This window comes from Antrostomus carolinensis, unplaced genomic scaffold (genome assembly GCF_000700745.2).
Source record: "Antrostomus carolinensis isolate BGI_N321 unplaced genomic scaffold, ASM70074v2 scaffold22166, whole genome shotgun sequence".
NCBI lineage: Eukaryota > Metazoa > Chordata > Aves > Caprimulgiformes > Caprimulgidae > Antrostomus > Antrostomus carolinensis.
Window position 1 is genome coordinate 19,960 of NW_010324231.1, and position 17,133 is coordinate 37,092.

Consider the following 17,133-nt stretch of genomic DNA (forward strand, 5'->3'; position numbering starts at 1 on the left):
TATTTCATTATTCTCACTGCTGAGAAGTGCGTGATACATATCTCCTGTGCTGTGCTAGTGTTGTACAGAAGCTGGTGAAAGCGTTCACAAGCCTGCTAGAAGAATTTGCCCTTTCTGGAAAAATAATGTGCTGCAGATAGGACCTCCTCCAAACACAATCAGCAAAGGCTTTGAGAGGATGTGCTGGTGTGAGTGGCATGGGTGTCCTTATATGTACTTACACCAGCCCTCACTAGCCTGTCACTAGAACTGTTATGCAAACAAGTGATGTATCTTTGCCATAATAGGTATGAGCACCAGAGGGAGAATCCCCACTGAACCCCAAAGCATTACTTGCTCTTGAGGAGCATCCTGAAGGGGCTCAATGTAATGTGAGAGCAGGCTGTAGAATAGCTTGTCTGAGATGATAGAGGAGATTTTGCATGCATGGCCTCCTCTCTTACTCTCCACATCCCCCTCTTCCTCTGTGGATTTTGGTGGAGGCTGGGCAGCAAGTGCAGAGTGACAGCACTTCTCTCTGTCTTGGTTTCTGATGCATTGATTCTATTAAAGCAAAGCAGCATGCTGGGTATTTACAGCATAGCTTGGGACATCTTCTGTCAGACTCGTAATGCAGAGAGACAAGCTCAGTGCTGCTTGGCTTCTAGAGAGTGGGGGAAGGGATTAAATGCACTTTTCTCCATTGATTTTTGTCCTGCACTGAAAATCAATGATGTTCTCTCAGATCCACTCAACTGTTTGAAAACCAGCAGCCTGTTTGGTCAAGTGTGTGGGGAAAAGTTCTGAAGGATCTGACTCTTAAAATATGGGTAGGTGGGATAGATACAGCTGCTCTGAAGGAGCTGCTATATTCACTTGATGATGATTGCTTTTGTATCATCAGTCTATATTGGCTGAATATGTTGTTTAAGACATTTTCCCACTGTTACACAGAGAACAGTTATTTTGGAGAGGAGGAGCCAAATGCTGCTTTTGTTTCCATCTGAGGTTGGGAGGGGCAAATGAAATTTTAATGAAAAAGGATGCAGAAGGATGATTTTTATGCACATTATTTCTCTCTTGTAGGATCTACCTGAATCTAGGGTCTGATTTTGTCCAGGGCAATGGTGTTTCTTGTCTTCCAGTAAATGTGTGAAAAGCTTGTGCTGTAATGAAGAGTTACGGTACTGAATTCCTGTAGAGCTTCTAAACTAGTGCCCATCATTGTGGACTTCATAAAGACTGCTGTATTTGTCTTAATCCCTGAAGAGGGAGAGTGGTGTACTATCCCTGATTTTACAAGGGATGTGTATAGAAAATAGAAGTAGATGGGGTTACATGGGGAGCTAATGAGAGAGCTTGAAACTGAAGCCTGAGGTCTCAAAAAAGCAGGCTGACAGCCTTGCATATTGCCTGCTCTTTCTCTTAGGTCTTACAAATGCTTTTGTAAGTGTTCTTAAGGGAAGGAGTTTTTCTTCTGTCTTCCAAAGTTTTCCTTTGGCCCTAGGTTGCACAAGATGGGTAAATTTGAGTAGCAATCAGCTGTGTAAGATTGACATTTCCTTGTGAGAATGCCTATTATTTCAGAAAAATATGCAGTTGGTGCTTATGTAAATGCATGTTAGCAGATTTAAACTAACTAAGTGAGGTCCTGGTATTTCTAAAGCTGTGGCAATAACCAGATTGGCACAGGATAGCTGCCCAAATGCTTACTCAGGTTCTTGAATGGCTTTACAGCCATTGTAGAGTTTTAGGTAGCCAGTGTTACTCTTCTCTTAACACCAAAGTAGGCTAGCTGAAAGTGCTTTCCCTTTGTCAAAAGCAGATATATCCTAGGGCATATGGATATAAAGGTGTAAGCATGACCTGTATACATGTAAAGTGCAATAGACAGAACACTTGTGTGTATGCACACATGGAAAACCTCACTGTTTCTGTGGCCTTGCTTTGAGCAGCAAGATTTATACGTGTTTTACTAAAGAATAAAAAAGTTCTGTTCTAGCTGGTTCAGCTCAGTAGATGGTCAAAGTCATCCTGTGTGAACTCTACTCCCTACCACATTTGATTCTTCTTACAGAAACTGAGAGGTTTGTCTTCACTGCTGTGGTAGCAGAAATGGAATGGAGTATCTGAGCTAGCTTTTAAAACTTGCTAACTGCACTGGGGTGAAGCTGAAGAGGAGCTGTAAAGGTCTCTTGGACTGGCTTAAAATGGCTTTTGGGAGTGAGTTGTAAATTGCCTCCCACAGCAGTTACAAATGTAGACAAAATCTGCTTGATTTGGCTTTTTTCTCATCAGTGAAGCACAGATAAAATGCAAAATTAAGTGAGTTTTCAGGAATTTTTTTCTCCTAGAAACTCAAAAAGAAAACCATGGAGCAAATGGAGAAAGTATTCCAGTAAGACTAAAAGCTTTAATTCTGCAATTGACTAGCTACAAAAGAGAATAAAGATAATGTATTCATGTGAGTGTGTTTATCATTCCGAATGAAGAGTGTGTGTTTTTTTTCTGGGAGTCTCTCTAGTGCTTGGGTGATGAATATGATTTTTTTTCTGTGCTGGATTTTTACTGCCTCTGAACTTAATTATTCTGACACTAGAGAAATCCTCTTGTTTTCTCCTCCAAAGGTAAATATACATTATTGCTATAAATTAGCTCTACCTCACCCACATGACTGGTCTTCACTATTAATCCCAGCTGATGGTAGGGAGGGGCTCTTCTGGGAGGCAGCCATGTGGTGAACATTGAGCACAGTGTTTTCCCCTGCTTCTCTCCTTTTCAGACAAGCAAAATTGTTCTGTGCTGCTGTAGATGTGAACTCCTTGCTGCACTGTCTCTGCCTCTTCTTTTCCAGAAACTCAAGGGCCTGAGTTACCAGCTGTGGAGATCTAAAAGCTCTCACTGAATCTGGGTGGAATATGGACAAGGAGATGAATAACAGAAGGGAAGAAAGAGTGAAGTTGGTTATTTTTCTGGCACATGGATGCAATTACACTCAGTGCATTCCAGAGGCGTTTCTTTGAATCCTGTGCAGGTCTGCCTGCTGTTCCTGGGAGAAAGGAAGAAAAAAGGGAGGAAAAGTCCCTCTTGCTTCAAGACGGAATGTCTGCACTTTCAATTCTCTTCTTAGGTAGGTTGGATTTCTTGTTTTGTTTAGCGTTTTTAATCAAACTTCCATGTGCCCTCTCTGTGGGACCGAAATTCATTTCGGATGAGCTAGAGAAAGGGATTTGTAAAGAAAAAACTTTTATGGAAAACTCCAGTTTGTGTTGTGTGTGTTTTGACACTTTTCTTGTTGCTTTATTAGCAGACTGATAGTCAGAGATCTCTTAATATCTGGATTAATTTTGTAGAAGTGGTGGTTAAACATACTCCTGGAATGTATATTTCTTGTTTAAAGAGAGCAGCGCATTTAAGCAGTGAACTAGTGAGGGGCTTGAACCTCTTTGGTAAAACAGGGTGAACAAAATGTCTTTGTTTGGGGCATGGTGTCAAATTTTTTTTAACTCTGTTTTGGTTTACTTGGGCATTTACAATCAGATTTTAAAATAAAAAGGGGTTATTGTTTCTGATTGCCTGAGATTAGAAACAGATGTGTTGAAGTGCAAGAGGGAGGAGTTGGGGGAAAGGATGGGAGAAGGGAGATAAAGGGGGAAGGCAAGAAATGGGAAGAAAGAGGGCTGCTAAAAGAAGGGAAAGAAAAAAGGTAGAGGCTGACTGTTGAATAGGAAAGGAGAGGAGAATGGGAAGGGAGACATTAAAGGAGAAAGCGTAGGCAAAAGGGCTGAAGAGAGCTGTTTTTTAAAGCCATAGCCTATGGAGGAAAAGCAGTTTGTAGCCCTGAGGTCTTTGAGGGGGCTTGCCTACAAGACTGATTCCGAAGCAGCCTGGGTTTGTGCATCTCCAGAGGCATGGCAATGTGATGAGTGAGCTTCTGTCTCAGTTCTGCTCACTAGATCATGCTGACAGGCAGACAGCTTTGAAATCTGTTGTGATTGGGCAAAGGCTGTGATTTCTGGGTCCTCCTGTCCCCCAGGAATGTGGGTACAGGTGTGAAAAAGTAGGTTGATCTTTGATTACCTGGGGAGAGTTGAGCCCCACAGGGTGGTGGACCGTTGTGCCTGGGCATGGGTAGAATAGAGTTTTTAGACAGCTATAAAGGAATGTTGCAGGGGACAGTCTTGTTCAAGTCTCATAGGTGTGGAACCTGGACTAGCCAGATTTCTAGATATCTGAAAGATAGGCAGCATTTGTAGAACTGCTGTATCAATTGTAGGAAAGCTTTTTGCTCTAGGGATGGCTGTCAGCAGGTGTTTTACCTGTAGGAATGTGATGAGGGCTTGGATGTGCTGCAGAATCCACAAGAGTGCAGGCAGCAGTTTGTCCCCCCTGTGCATCTGCCTTAGCTGTTTGTGTCTCGTATATGGTGGAGATAGTGCTTAATAGTGTTTAAAGAAGACTTGAGGAGATGGGACAGCAAGGTTAGGATGAACAGCTAGAGGTATCTGGGCTGGGTTAGCTCTGCAGAAATGGCCAGGAAAGCAGCTCTGTGGAAATCAGGAGACAGAAGGGTAGGTTGCTTACCTTGCTGATGGACACAAATAGGAACTGCAGGCTTTGATCCACCAACCCTATTGAGCACCTGAATATTCTCATATGTTAAAGGCTTGGAGCAAAAAGGTATAAGCTGTTGCCACAGAAAAGGTGGTTTTGACTGTAATGTAATGATGACTTACCTTTGTATGACTAGTGCTGCTTTTATCTATAAAAATGGGCTTTATGGTCATTATTCTTATGTCCTTGGCATTGGGCATCTCCACTATGCTAGCAACACATAAACATGAAACAAAAGACAGTCTCTGCCCTCAACAGTTTATGCTCTCACCTGTGAGCTGAATTTCTCAGCCTCTCTGTGGGAGGTGTCCAAACATGGGTGAAGAGAAGACAAGTGGCTTCCCCAAGCTCACAGCAAAACCTGAAATGTTTTGTTTCCTGGTACTGCATTAGCCATTGAACTGCCCCTTGTCTTGCCATGCTTTACCTGTTTTGTCAACAGATAACTTGGTCTTTCTGCTCTGCATCCAGCGTAATTCACCAATGTTAGAAGCTTTTTCCAGGAAAAAGTAAGGAAGTATTGTGGTTCTGTGTTCCTCAGTTGTCTGAAGAACAAGGAGGCTGGGGAGTCTCCTTTGCTAGCTGGAGAAAGTCTAATTGACTTTCTGCAGTTAGATGTGCCAGTGATGGCTTGCTTTTCTTGCTGATAAAGTGAAAGATGAATGAGGAAAAAAGGATTTAGAGAACCCAAGCAAACTTGAAAGGAAGGTTACTTGGTCTGGGTTTTCATTATTAAATATATTAATAGCATGGCTAATATATACAGTCCCTGTCTCTTGCACTGTTTGCTTCTCTGGGGCAAGTGAACACTGTGAGGAGACAGGAAACAGGAGCCAATTAGTTTTGAGGAGATCTTAAAAACAAGACAAGATGAAAGACTTTCTGAAGTGTAGGTGAGAGCATGACCATGCTTACTTCCCTAATAATTTTTAATGAGCCTTCCATTAAAGTAAAAAGCTAATTTTCTGGTAATGAAATATGTTTGCATGTATGCCTGGCTTTAGTATTACATGTTTTTTCTTCATCTGTTAGCTGGTGTACATGCTCTGCCCTTCAGAAACTGCTGGGTCCAAGATCCAAACCAGTAGATGTGCCAAGCCAAATCAGTCATCCAGCTTTCTTGTGTCCTGCTATTGGCAGTGAACCATTAGATTTGTGTTAGGGGTTCCTCACTGCAATGCACACTTAGTCTGGCTGATGATTGTCTGATAAAGCTGTGTTCAGTGTTGGAACCAATGTTATACAGGGGTGATATTGTTGGAGTGAGTGCAGCTGGAATAGCAAAAGTACCTGTTGTACTGATGTAGCTGAGCTCTGCCCTCTGAGGTCAATGATTCTCTTACAACATTGTCCCAGGGGGTTAAAGTTGCTGCATTGAACACCAAGACTCTGTCTCACTGTGCTGGGAAAAAGGTTACTGTGCAGATCCTTCCAGTGCCTGTTGGCATGAGCAATTGGGTCTGACAGCATCCATTTGCCTAGGTATTCACCAGACTTCTAGCTCGAAAATCTGTGATGATATGGAAGCAGCTCTGCAGCACTCAGCAGTGGTAGGTCAGCCTGGGGCTGTGCTCTAGTGTACTGACTCTGGCCTTCTTTCCTGCCTTAAGAGCACAGGCAACCTGCAGTGTGCCCTATCACATCTCCTTGAGATCCTTCTCCTTAAACCCTTGCAATGCTGCACTCCAGCAAAGCCAAGAACCACTGCAGTGTTAGCTTTTTAAAAAAGCACTCCTTCTCCCAGTAAGGTTACTGGGAAGTTTTACATCTTAAGGGAATGCTTATGCCTGGTACTAGTAAAAAGCAAAGGAGACTGTTTTAAGCAACTTGAAAACTAAGCTGTGATGGACCATATTTCTGCTGCTTTTCCAGGTATTTCCTGAATTTCTCAGTGATAACTAGCAGTATATTATACACTGGCTCCTTAGTTTTCTCATGGCTCCTTCTCTGTTGCCTTTGCCTGCTTGTTTCATGGTGTACCTAGAAGCTTGGTGGGACAAGGATTTTGCACTGTTTTTATAGCACTTAACAAAAACAAAGCCTTGGCTTAGGAGTGGAGTATAAAAAGAAGAATCTGTAGCTGTGAAAAGATCTTGTGTGTGATATTGTTGTGTGGATTTTGCCTTCTGTTTGTGTTACTGGATTCTGAAGGAATGCAGGTGATTTCTTGGTGTATTTAGCTCAAAAGACTTCCTATAATTCAAGGACAGCTTCATATAATTGATAACTGACAACTCATTTCTACAAAACATCAACTGTATGCAAGATCCAACTTATTACAATAGTGTGAATTTAGTTCTGGGACAGGGCAAAGAGCTCTTTAGTAGAATGCTAATCTAGGAATACCTAAGGAAAGGGAGCAAAGAAAAGCAGTGTATCTATTTGACACTCCAGGAGCAATTCAAAGGAGCTAGATATAATTGAGTGAGTTGTTATCTGGCAAGATATCAGGGTTACACTCCTTGTGAAACACTAAAATACTTTTATAGCCAGAAATGGTTTGGGTCAAATATTTTCTGTCAAGACAGTTGACAAGAAACGGCCTAGTTTTCTTTAATATGGCTTTGTTTTTATTAAATAATTTGGATTTTTAGCATATATCGTTTACTTTGGGGGTTATTTTTGTTATTTTTTCTCCATTTTACTATGAGAAAGAAGAAGATAAAAAGGTAACCTTGCAGAGTGAGGAAAAGCAGCATGCCAAAATTGAGTTAAAATTCTGAAGATTAATTTATTTTATGGGAAATAATGCTGGGGGGGGTAGGCAACTTTTCTGAATTTCCCATATGAGGAAAAGCAGCATGCCAAAGTTGAGTTAAAATTCTGAAGATGAATTTATGGGAAATAATGCTGGGGGGGTAGGCAACTTTTCTGAATTTCCCATGGAAAACTGGTGTTTGCCTTTGTGCCCACCCTGGATCTTGTCTCCTCAGTGCAGAATTAGTGGTCTGTCTCTGTGGGGTACTCTGGCCCACTTCAGAAGGACGTTTTGTGTAAGAGCAGCACAAGCTTCCCAGAAATGTCATTGCACAACTAGCTTGGAGATATCCTGATGTTTATCCTCAGGATCACAATAAAATGCCCCTGTTTTCTTCAAGGCAAATAAAGGGCTTTGTAGGGAACTTAGCAGGTTTGTAATCTGGGATTTGTTTGAGTTTTCAGGAACTGTCTTGAAAAGAAATGTAAACAATGACTGACAAAGCCTTGTGTGTATCTAAAAATATTTGTGTGTAAGTGTGGTTGCTACATGGTGCTGAATGATTGCAAGTGTGTCTAGTACCAATGAAGTGGGGTGCTACAAGCTGTTTTCTGTGTCATTTCTCTTCAGAAATAGTCAAACTATACCTTAGATATCTAGTTAAATTAGTCCCCTGGGTTTGCCAAGACAGTAGTCATTGCTTGTGTATCTGTAATGTACTTTATACACTTTCAGAGAAAGCTTGGCTCGTGTGCACACAATATTGTGCATCTCATGTGCATTGATGTGTTACAAAAGAGGCTACTTTGGGTGCAGTTGGAACTTGGTGGTGCCCTGTCTAAAAGATGAATGGATCATTTTTTTTTTTCCCCAAAGCTGTTTCTTCATCCTTTTTTAGAAGTGGTTAGTTTACAGAAGCAGTAAAAAGCCAAGGGTGAAGTCAGGTCACTGAGGTCTGTGAATAGATACTCAAATGACAGGATAGGGGAGGATGCAGAAATGGCTGTGCAGGAAGCACAACAATAGAAAACGAAGTGATGGAAAATCAAGTCAACAGTGAAGAGAGTGAATTTCTATCTTGTTCACATCTTGTGTTCTCTTCTCCTTTCAATCTGCTTCTTCAGTGTTGCTGAGTAGAATAGTAACAGCCCACCCCTGCCAGCCAGGGGTTCAAACCTTGCCTAAAACATGTTATTCCCTGGGCAAAATACAGAAAAGGTGTATGCAGTGGTGACTGGGAGCTCTAGCAGTGGGTTAGGAACCCAGAATAAAGCTGGTCCTTTTTCCTAGAAGCTCACTGGTAGTGGAAAAAGCATCTGGATGATGTGAAGAGGTGTGGGTACTGCCCTGCCTCAGCTGAGCACCATTGCTAGGCTTTTGTCAAGCCACATCTTTTAATTTCTCCATTTCTTCATGTGACTCACTAGGTAACTCTTATTTGCCAGAAGTTGCAAAGAGAACTGAGCCATTTGTAAAATGTATTAAAGGTGGTGAACGTGATAGAAGATCATGAAACAAGCCCTGTCCTCATCTGCTCCTTAATCTTCTCTAGCAAAGCATTTGACATTTTAAAAAAGCTAATGTTGTAACTTGTTATTTCTCTTAATGGGCAACACCCAGATTCACAATGTCAGAATTGCTGTCCTACAAGAATCAATAGATGTTGCAGTATATTTTCAGCCTGTCTTTTTTCTGTTGTAGCTCATATCCATTTTTGTGGCTGGAGAACGAGTATGAAGCTTTAGTGTATGTGACTTCATCCTGACTGATGAGGTAGAAAGGTTGAAGTTCAGCTTAGTGCCTGCAGTTTAATTGCCTTTGGTAGGAAAAGGTCAGTGAAAATTTTGTTGTGCTTATAATATGCCTTGGTGGAAGAGAGGCTGCTCTCCTGGAAACAGTCTTTTGAAATAGAGCGTGCACAGTTAGAGGCAACTGATGACCATAACTAGGCTGTGTTTGGACTACCATAATGCTGCGCTGCTGTTCCTTTTGTAGCATGCTTTGTGGTAGGTGTTGCACTTGTGTACAGCTTTGGGTAACTCAGTCCAGCAGGGCTGAGTTGGGTAGAGAAGTACATAAAACCCATCAGACTGAGGAGGAAACTAAGGCACAGGTGGGTGCACATTGCCTAAAGGCAAGGTAGCAGTTATGTTACATGTCTAGAACCCTTGTAGCTCTCACTTAAAGCCATTTTCTTTTTAATATGTTCTCAAAAATGGGTAGAAGTAATGATGGGCAGACGATTGACAAGCATCTGAATCCATCAGTTACAATTTATGAGGCTGTGATCTTTGAGCTGCTGTCTGGAGAGAGAACTTTTAAGCAAAGGGAAGGTTTGACTTGCCTATACTTTGTAATAAGATGCTTGATAAAGTATTAGTGGCTTTTTAGTATCAATGTGCAAAGAAACTCTATTCATGAATAGAGTTATCAGAAGAACCCTCCCAGAAAGGAATTTCTGGACTGTGTGTTTAGTCTGTGAATTACTCTGTTCTGCATGTGAAAAGAAAATCCAGAGTTTCTAGCTAGCATATACCTGTGGAATAACCACTTGTAGTTAAAGAGTCCATTGTGCTGAGCTGCTTAGCAGAGCAGAACCTGGAAGCCAGCTATGTTAAATGGTAGATGGAGTCCCCTGTCCTTCCCTGTGGCTTTTGATAAAAGGGAGTATTTGTATGTCTGTATGAAAGTATGTGCAGCAGCATTCACTCAAAATTGAACTGCTCCTTGTCTTTTACTAGCAGTAGTTGTACAGCAACTACCAATATTGTACTCTGGCAGAGAAATGCCTCTCAAAGGCTGTTTGCTAGAGGGACATGGTATGCTTTGCTGGAGTATCTGGAGGTAAAACAAAGCAAGAGCCCAAGGAAGCACTATGGAGTGGACAATGCATGGGCTGAGAATCTGGATGCAGTTCCTTGCTTCATTCTAGATCTTGGCAAGTATGTTGGTCCTTTTGTAGCACTTTTTCAACTGCCTTGTGCCTTTTACTCCTTGGCTATTTAGGCTTTAAGCTCTTTTGAGCATAGACTGCCTTTCCCTATGTGCCTGGATGACATTTACTACAAACTGGGCTGGTAAGAGGCCTTTCTGTATGTAACTGGAGTGTGAAAAAAGAGTGGCCCCATTCCCTTCCCCTCTTTGTGCCTCAGCAAAATATCAGAATTAGGTGGTTTTCCAGTATTTGGAATATTTGAGATGCTTGCTGGCTGAGTCTCATATCTGACTGCTTAGGTTATTTTTTTTCTTAAAGGCTTGATGAAATTTTAAATTCAGAATTAGGTGGTTTTCCAGTATTTGGAGTATTTGAGATGCTTGCTGGCTGAGTCTTATATCTGACTGCTTAGGTTATTTTTTTCTTAAAGGCTTGATGAAATTTTAAAGGCCATAAAAATGTTTAATATAGATATGAACCTTTATCTGTAGGGCAGGGCTGCAGAGTGCCAGGAAATGGTGGGGTGTTCGTGTGTGCAGGGGGAAGTCTTCCATATAACACAGCAAGCTTTGAATATTGAACTAAAACAGTCAGGCACTTCAAAAAAATAAAATTGCAGGGTTTTCAACCTTGAAGGCAAATCACTTTATGACTTCATTGTTTAAATTTAGGTTTTGTTTTGTGGGGGGAATCGTTAGACTCGAAGCAAAAGCCTTATAGCCCAGGGACTGTCACTTCTGATTACTTCCAGTGACACTTCCAATTATTTCCAATCACAATTCCAGGGACAAGAGGAAAAAGGGGCCACGTTCTCCAACACCAGGGCTTTTTTTTTTTCTGAACAAAGGACCATTTATCAAACCTCTGCAGAAAAAAGGTACAGAGCCAAATTTGGAACTCTGCTGTGGCAGAGTAATTCCAGAGCAAATCTACTGAAGTGAGACTCAAGGCTAGTGTTTGGCAGGGTGCTGGGAATCCTGCAGACCCTGCTGTGTTGAGTAATATTAAGGAAATTGCTTCATTTTCCTCAGGCATTAACTGGCACTAGGACTTATTTCAGTGCACAACATGCAGCTTCAGTGAATGTCTGCTAAATGATCTGTGGGTCTTGTAAGACGTGAGCATGCAAAAGTGCTGCTTGTAGAAAGCAAACGGCTTAGTGTGCTCAAAATGGAAAACAAGAGTCCGAGGAAACTCGATTGACTTCTAGGTACATGAACTGAAGAATTTGGTGCAGTGTGTTTTATCTAGTGGTGAGCCTATGAACTATTGTGTCCCTCAAAAAATGAAGCAACACATGATTGCCAATGGAAGCTGAAGCACTAGCTAATTTTCAGATGTCTCTAGCATTACTTCAGACTGCTCAAGCATAAAAACAAGCTTAAAATACTGTCACAGCTTTCAATCACACTTAGAGAAACCTTTCATTTCCTTAGTCATGCTGCACTAGGCTGTGAGTGAAGATGGGCCTGCTGAGTGTAGGAGTTATTATTAGCAACTGCTTTATTTGCTTTATAGTAGTTCTTAAAGGTCCCAGCTATGTTCAGGGCTCTGCAAACACTGGGGAGACTTTTACATTGGACTAAGAGATGAGCAGCAGACTTGGTCTGACATTGGGAGCCAGATATTAAGGAACTGGAGTCAATTTACAATGGGAATTGCATAGTAGACCTGAGCTGATTTTAAAAGCAGCAGCAAATGAATGCTTAGTTTCACAGGGTGACTGAGGATCCATGACCCTCTATGTTTAAAGTGGGAATTATCTGTATGACTAATCTGGCTGAATGAAGTTCTGGTGATTACTTATCACTGCTATAAAACCCCTGTTGTTCCTCAAGTGGTGGTCCTGTTCATTTTTGTGTGTTTGTTCTGATCTGCCTGGGGTTGAATGTTGCTGAGAGCTGCCTGTGCTTCATCTCTTTTCCTGCAAGGGAAGACTAGTGTCTTTTTGTAGAACTGATGCTGCTGTAACATACAAACTATGGGTAGTATTTGCCACCTAAGCACAAAGCAGACCTCGTACATTTTGTTTGTAACAAAGTTCAGAAATCCAATTCCAAATTGGTGATTGGGCATTACCCTTGTTCTGAGATCTTCAAAGTATTCCTGGTCATCAGCTCTGACTTATTGTGGCATTTTCTGTTTCAATGCCTGGAGTAAGTAGATTCTGTTGCAGATACTCAGCATAGAATGTGACTGAGGTGGCACTTGCAGAGAGCTCGGTGCTAGTGCCCTATGAGTCTCAGCATTTCACATAAGGAACTGTTTTACTGAATCTGTTCAATCTGGATGGATGTTTCAACAGTACAGCTTTGTCTTGTTCTAATTTGGCCTGTGCTGTGGACAAACCCCCTCTTCATTTCCATTGTTTCAAGCTCTTGCTTGGAGACAAAAGGAATTGCAACCAGACAAAGCATAGCTTTTGTGTTGACAAATGCTATGATTTTTAAAATTTCTTTTCCAAAGGGGAATTTGAAGCAATTGTGAGTGTTTTCTGGTCAAAGCAGCATTCAGGATGTCTAGATTCCATTCTTGGTTTGGCCAGTGGCTCAGTGATTTAGTAATTCAGGCTCTGTTTTTAAGTGCCTGTTAGTTTCAGGTGTCTCCATTTGAAGTGTTATAAAGGCTCAGTACTTCTGAAGATGCAAGTCTAGGGACACATAAGCTTGGTCACACCAACTATGTGCTGTCAGGTGGCTTTTAAAGATTTAAAGTTTTAGGGGTGCATTTGGTTTCAAATGCTGGCTCAACTGCTTTGTGCCTTGGCTGCTTTTCTGCAGAGGAAGAGTGCTCACAAATGTAGCAACCTGTCCCTCATGGGCTGTAAAGTGCTTTGAAATCACTGTAGAAATGAAGCTGCAAAAGTCCAAAGTGATAGTGTGTTAAGACATGTTAAGCACTAGTGGGTGAAGCTGATATTGCAGTTCAGGAGTTTTCCCATCAGTGCCACTCAGTGTGGCAAATGGATCCTGGCTTGTATGGCTTTGTCAGAGCTCCTTCCATTTAGCCCAAGGCTACCCCTGGAGTAAACAGAAGAGACAATTCTGCAGCTGCTAGTTAATTCAGATTCAATATGACCTGGTACAAGAGAAGTAGAAAACTCTGAGCTCCTCTGATCCAGAGCTAATGATCCTGCATTGCACAATACTTTTCCCTCTAATTACTGGAGCTTGTATCTTTTTCCTATGTAGTAATGCTCTGGGCATGTTACTTCCGTTGAGGGATAGCAGTGAACACATACCCATTAGTAAAAGGCATTGAATGCAGCGGAGGCTGCAGTGTTTCTTTTTCAAGTTATCAGCAACTATCTTCCCCTGCTCCACATCCTCATCTGTGAAAGCACCAGAAAAGAGGAGGAAAGCCAAAACCAGAATGTGAGTGGAACAAACTAGGCCTTATTGTGCCAGACAGAAGTATTTAGGATGGTATTTTCTGGCTTGTAAGTGCTCTGAGGCAGGGACTGTTTATTTGCTTGTTTGCACTGTTCCCTACAATGCTGCAGACTCAAGAGCTTGCATAGCAATCCAGAATGTCCTAAATTTAGTTTTCTTCCTGCTTGCTGTCTAAAGAAGCCAGGCACCAGGTTAGTATCCATTTGTAATTCTAGAGCATAAATTAATTCAGTGAGAAGGCAGAAAAGTTGGGAACCCAAGATATTCAGACATCTGAATCACCACTCAGATGGGATGCCAAGGGTGCTTGCTTATTGTGGACTTGTGTAAATCAGACTTGTTCTGGTTGGATCACAAAGCAGTATCTGCCAGCAAGTTTATTATACTTTGCTAGTGGTCCTAACTACTGAAGAGCCCTGGAGTGTGCAGTTAGGATTATTGGACTTTCTGAGCATATCTGGATTTCAGCATTTTAAAGCCACAGAAAAAAATGTAATGTGAATCTAACAGGAATATCTGAAAAAGCTTTGAGATCCTGATGTTCTATCACTTTGCTAGAAGTGATTTACTACCCCTGAAACAATTACACTGGGCACTTTCTATATACTTTAAAACTATCACTTAATGGAGGCTGTGCTGGGCAGAGGTGTGTCCTTTACTTTGACAAGGCTGCCTTCCCTGAGGAGAATCCTGTGAATGCAAATACTTTTTATCAGTTTGCAATGCCATATGACATAAATAAGAACATTGCCTCTTCCTGTGCCACTCCTGCCTGTCTTCTCTTCTTAAATAGCAGATCTGCAGCCTCCCCCATACCATGTGGTGCCAATCCATGTGTGCAGCATGCTTTGCTTCCAGCTATAGCTTTCCTTGTAGTCCCTGTCTTCAGGGTTGTCTTCTCAGTATTTCCTTTTCTGCAGCTATGTGCATGGCAAACCCAGCCTACACAGGAACATGGCAACTTCAATAGCTGCTGGCACCCTTCCTTCCAATGAGACATGCTTTAGGTATGCTGAAGCTCTTTTAACTCTATATGCATATCTTCTCTTGTGGTTTTGGGCTTCGTAAGCCTTTGATGGGGTCTAAGATGCTTACTGTAAATCTCCAGATTGTGGCATTGTCATAGCAGTGGAGTGGAAACTCTCCACTGAAAGCACCTCATGTAGTGAGTCTGGCACAGGAACATCTTTAGCCCTTGTAAGGGAAATAACTTCCTGTTCCCGCGAAAGAGGAGCTTATTCAGGGAGGATTTGGCACTGCTTTTCCATCCTTGCTGCTGATTTAAATGCTTGGGTTTTTGTTATTATCTTCTATAAGCAGAATAGAAGGGGGGAAAAATCCACTAAAAAAAGCCAAATAAATTGTTTTCTGAAGTACCTGTATCAGAAATAAGCTCACTCAATTCTCTCTTCCTGAGAAGATATCTTCTACCCCCCTTTCAGTATGGATCTGCCTAGCAGTGTGATCCAATTGCCCTGGGTTTAGGAGGTTTGACATTCTTAGCTTTTATTGAGTATATCCAATTCTCTTCATCCCTTTATGGCTTAAAGTCCTAGTTAGTACCATTGCTGTTGTGACACTGGGCCATAAATGCTTTAGTTTCTAGAGTGAAGACAGTGTGTGGTCTCCTTGTTACCCCAAATTGATAATTTTATCAGCAAGTGAATAGTGCATGATGGGGTGGAGGCTGTCAAAGGGTCTGTGACTTGCTGTCTCTGGATAAGGTCTGTAGGTATAGAGGTTTAGACTGTATCTGAGTTCTAGGAGGAAAGGGCAGTAGTAGATGTATATTCCTGATCTTGAGGGAACAGCCCTGCTCATTGCTTTAAATCATTCGGGGGTTTTATTTTTCTGTGTCAGCACTGTCAGAGCCTATAATCCTCAACCAAAAGAGGCCATCCTGCCCTACCAAGAGAGGACTTAGTGAGGAATCCCCTTCAGCAAGGATGTGGCAAGCAGACTGACAATGTAAAGAAAGGAAAAATATCTGAGCCAACGTGCATAACATTAGGGCTTGATTATGATGCGGAATTAAAACAAAACATGAATAATTCTTAGTATGGGGAGCTAGTGGAGCCTCACAATGGGCAGCACTTACTGCCAACTATACATCATAACAACAGTAATTGAGCAGGTAATGATTATGCATGCATTATAAACACCTGCCAGCAGTTATGTTCATACTGTGCAGACAGGGATGGCTTGATGTAGCAGATAAATGTTACTTCTGCAGATATTTTAAATAGTAGTCACTGTTCATATATTCTCTACATCCTCCTCTGATCCAGAAGTAGTACATAATATATGAACATCCAGAGTTGATGCCAGGGAAAATGTCTTGGGCAGCTGTGAGAAATTAAAGGTACTGGAACATTAGACTTGCATCAGTCCTGAGCTGTGCTATGGACATTGAGACAGGTTGACCTTATGGGCAGAGAAGCTCTGTTCATTATCTGGCTTTCAGGTCTTCAAGGAGACTGAGCAAGACACTGCCCATGTGCTTGAGGTGGAGGTAGAGAATTCCTGTAAGTACAGTGTAATTAATGCATGCAAAATGGCATATAACAACTTGGTAGCACCTTTATAGTAGGAGAGTCAGAATTGTTAGCAAAGAGAAGAGATGGGAAGACAGGAATGTCTGGTTTTGCTTCCAGTTCCAGTGGTGACTCTGTAGTCTATTGGAATGAACTTTTCACTGACAAGATGAAAAGTGATCTGGCCATTAACTTGTCTCATCTCAATTGTAATCCCAATAAGTGGTTTTACAAGTCCTTTTGGAGCCTTGATTTCCCCATCTGTAAAAAGGGAAATGTCTCATCATATGTGGTGTACGGTCTTCAGACAAAACAATGCAGAGTATTGGTAAACAGTTTGATCATGGCTTTTATTACCTCTTCCCTTTTCCAAGAGCTTATAGCTGCTGTCTGTTTGCATCTGTATTTCATGCCACTGGGATGTAACTGTGCTCTGATAGAACTGGCTTTTTCAGCATTGAGGGAATAAGAGTTTGAAATCTTCAGGAGCTGTACAAATCCTTACTTCAATTCTTTATAAATTTTGTAGGAAATACACTCAGCTGTACTTCCTAAAAGAGGAAATGCTTGAGTCCTGTCTCCTGTGTTTAGAATAAACAGAATCTAGATAATTTAATCTAAAACAAAAATGTTCTTTTGAGGATAAACAGCCTGAATAAAACATTTCTGAGTAAACCCATAACAATGCTCCTCCCCTTGCACCATCCCCCCAAAGAGCAGTGTCTATCCTGAAGGATGCCAGAAGCAGCTGGCTCACTGCAAACCAGACTGCAAATTTTCCTCAGGATACTTTGTTATGCTGGCTCCAATTGTGCTGGTACCTATAATCATCCCAAATGATCCTTGAGGATCAACTGGGACCCTGCAAGTGGGCACATATTTGGCTTATTCTGCAGAAATATCAAATGAGACCCATTGCCTGGCAGATAGTTTTGTTTCTAGATGTTAATGAGGGCCAGATGTGGAGACTTGTGTGGTCTT

At 41.6% G+C, this 17,133-nt stretch overlaps 1 protein-coding gene across 1 annotated transcript in view; it reads left to right on the forward strand.

The window, feature by feature from the left end:
• Positions 1-2,724: 2,724 nt before the first annotated feature.
• Positions 2,725-17,133, forward strand: part of CLMP (CXADR like cell adhesion molecule) — a 40,146-nt gene continuing 25,737 nt past the window's right edge. The window contains exon 1 of the mRNA XM_010170878.2: positions 2,725-3,109. Within this exon, the coding sequence (XP_010169180.2) occupies positions 2,959-3,109 (151 nt within the window). The 5' untranslated portion in view covers positions 2,725-2,958. The remainder of the gene's footprint in view (positions 3,110-17,133) is intronic.